Genomic DNA, 3,024 nt, shown 5'->3' with positions numbered 1-3,024 from the left:
TCCTCGCACTCTACCGTCCATTGAAAGTTCTTCGGGTTCTTCAATGCCCTGAAGAAGGGGAGGCAGCAATCACCTGATCTGGTAAGGAAACGGGACATGGCGACGAGCCTCCTATTAAGGCGTTGTAGGTCTTTGATTGTCCGAGGTGACTGCATATTGATGATCGCCTGGACTTTCTTAGGGTTGGCGTCAATCCCTCTTTCGTGTATGATGAACCCGGGGAACTTTCCCGAGGTAACGCCGAAGGCGCACTTCGCGGGGTTGAGCCTCATGCCATATTTTCGCAGCGTGGTGAACGCCTCGGCCAGATCGGCCAGGTGGGCTCCCGCCTCTTGGCTTTTGACAATCATGTCGTCGACGTAAACTTCCATGTTCCGCCCAATCTGGTGGGCGAACATCTTGTTTACCATTCTCTGGTATGTAGCCCCGGCGTTCTTCAATCCGAAGGGCATGACCTTATAGAAGTAGACCCCTTGATCGGTGAGGAAGGCTGTGTGCTCCTGGTCTTCGGGTGCCATTTTGATCTGGTTGTATCCCGAGAAGGCGTCCATAAACGAGAGGCGGGCGTGTCCGGCCATGGCGTCGACCAACTGGTCAACTTTTGGAAGGGGATAGCAATCCTTCAGGCATGCATTGTTGAGACTGGTGTAATCAACGCACATCGTCCAGCTTCCATTAGCTTTCTTGACGAGGACTACATTGGACAACCATTGTGGGTATCTGGCTTCTTCTATGAAGTCTGCCGCCAGAAGTCGGCCTACTTCTTCCCGTATGGCCAGCTGCCGATCGGGGGCCTGCCGTCTAGGTTTTGTTTTACCGGGCGGGCGTCGGTTGAAATGTTGAGGTGATGTTGCGCCACCTCCGGGTCAACGCCCGTCATGTTAGAGGGTGACCAAGCGAAGACGTCGGCATTCCTCTGTAGGAGGCCGACGAGCTGCCTTCATTCTTGCTCGGGTAGCTCTGACCTGATCCTAACCGTCTGCTCCGGCTGATCTTCTAGCAGCGGCATGTCGATGGTGGACCCCCTCGGCTCAGGATGGGAGGCTGGCTTCTTCGCCTCCCGGGGGTCCGCCAACGATGGTTCGATCCTGGCCCTCTTGTGTAACGAAACGGCGGCCAGGTAGCAGCGCCTGGATTCTCGGGGACTTCCTGCGACCTCTCCGGTCCCAACGTGGGTCAGGAACTTCACAGTTTGGTAGTAGGTCAAGACGACAGCTCTGATTTTGTTAAGGGTCGGCCAGCCGAGAATGACGTTATATGCAGCGAGAAGGTCGATTATCAGGAAGGTGGTCATCACCGTCTTCGACCTCGGCGGGGCTCCTAGGGTCAAGGGTAAAGTGATCGCCCCCAGCGGCGAGATTGAGTCACCGGTGAATCCGGTGAGTGCCGAGAACATCAGCTTCATGTTATCTCCGGACAAGCCGAGCTTTTGGAAGGCGTCGAAGTAGAGTATGTCGGCCGAGCTCCCGGTATCGACCATGATCCTTCTTACTTGAGCATTGGCTATTCTGGCCGATATCACGAGCGCATCGTCGTGCTCGGTTTGTTCGGATGCCTTGGCCGGGAAGGTGATGTTAGGCTCGGGCCCGTGCCTGGGAGCTTCGGCCAGAGCGGCTCTGGCGTACACCTTTCTTCTGGTCATAGAATCCCCGCCAGATGCGGGGCCACCAGCTATCACGTCGATGTGTCATTCAATGGGACCCTCCGGGCGCGGTGAAAGTTCCTTGTCCGGTCGGAGGTACTGACCGAGGTGTCCCCTACGAATGAGCTCCTTGATCTGCCTCTTTAGCTCCCGACACTGTTCAGTGTCATGCCCATGTTGCCGGTGGAAGCGGTAGTACTTCGATTGGTCCGCTAGTGCTCGCGGATTCCTCATCGGGTAAGGTTCTTTGAGTAGTCCCTTTTCCCTTATGTGGAGGAATATTTCCGTCCAGGACAAGTTCAAGGCTGGGAGAGGGGGCCTTGACGTCGGTGGGTCGGATCTGTCCAACCTACGCCGAGACGCAGCGGGTTGCTGCTGCCGGGGCGACTCTGTCTTGACCCTCTTGTGCACTTCGCGCTTCCCGACCATCCATGTCTCTGCAGCGACGAATTGGCTCGCCCACTGGAGCATCTTGGGTACCGTCGTGGGGGGCCACTCCACCAGAGACCAGAAGAACCTGGAGGGCCGCAGGCCTATCATGAACGCCTGCATCAATAGAGAAGGGTGAGCGTCTGACAGTCCTCAGATCTACGTCGTAAAACGGTTTACGAAGTGGGAGAGGAGCTCATCCTCCCTTTGGTGGAGTCCGAGGAGCAACGCCACGGACGACTTCGGACGGGCGTAGGCCAGGAAGTTGAGCTCGAAGTCTCGGGCGAGCTGGTCGAAGGAAGAGATGGTCCCGGTCTTCAGGCCGCTGTACCATTCGCGGGCCGGTCCCCTTAGGGTCGTTGGGAACGCCCTACACATCAAGGCATCAGAAGTCCCATATAGCGCCATTTGGGCACGAAACGCGGCCACGTGATCCGCGGGGTCAGTGGCGCCGTCATAGGCATCCAGGGATGGGAGCCGGAAGTGTGGTGGAATCACTTGATCTTGTATTTCGGGTGCGAACGGTGACCCTTGGTATCCGTCCGCCCCGAGCTCCCCCTTTGACCTGCGAACCTCCTACTGTACTTCGTTGAGACGTTGATTGAAGAGGCGCAACTGGGCTCACAGGGCGTTCGTCGAGTCCGCGGGTGGCACCTCAGGCTCTGGGCGGCTCGACGTGCCTTCCGCCTCTCGATCTCCGAGCTGGGCCATTCGGTTTCGAGGCGAAATTGGGCGCTCGGGGAGTGGCGCACGCGTCCGGGCGTGGGGCTCACGCTGTTGCAAAGGCTGGGTTGCATGTGGGGGCGTCAGCTGGGAGACGAGCGGGATGATAGTCTGCATCACGCCCGCCAGCGCTCGGACTTGGTGAGCGAGATCGTGGAAGGCTTCGGGCGAAACAGGTGGCGGGCCAACGGGGACGTCGGGTGGCGACAAGCCCGAGTCGTTGAACATCC

General features: G+C 58.2%; 1 protein-coding gene across 1 annotated transcript; it reads right to left on the bottom strand.

Annotated features, from left to right (window-relative positions):
- Nucleotides 1-1,687: 1,687 nt before the first annotated feature.
- On the bottom strand, nt 1,688-2,479 carry LOC135594079 (uncharacterized). Its single transcript, XM_065084501.1, has 2 exons — nt 2,252-2,479; nt 1,688-2,188 (listed from the first exon to the last, which is right to left on the bottom strand). Exons 1-2 carry the CDS (start codon nt 2,477-2,479, stop codon nt 1,688-1,690), a joined length of 729 nt encoding a protein of 242 aa, XP_064940573.1.
- Between the last annotated feature and the right edge of the window lie 545 nt (nt 2,480-3,024).

The sequence above is a fragment of the Musa acuminata genome, chromosome BXJ1-9 (assembly GCF_036884655.1).
Source record: "Musa acuminata AAA Group cultivar baxijiao chromosome BXJ1-9, Cavendish_Baxijiao_AAA, whole genome shotgun sequence".
In the NCBI taxonomy this organism is placed as follows: domain Eukaryota; kingdom Viridiplantae; phylum Streptophyta; class Magnoliopsida; order Zingiberales; family Musaceae; genus Musa; species Musa acuminata.
Note: the sequence above shows the minus strand (reverse complement) of the source record. Positions and strands in the feature narration are given on the sequence as shown.

Excerpts from the sequence above, each read along its gene's own strand:
- LOC135594079 (XM_065084501.1), bottom strand. The coding sequence starts at position 2,479 with ATGGCGCTATATGGGACTTCTGATGCCTTGATGTGTAGGGCGTTCCCA. Across the intron at positions 2,189-2,251 it reads ATGAGCTCCTCTCCCACTTC|GCGTTCATGATAGGCCTGCG; the intron begins GTAAACCGTTTT and ends CTATTGATGCAG.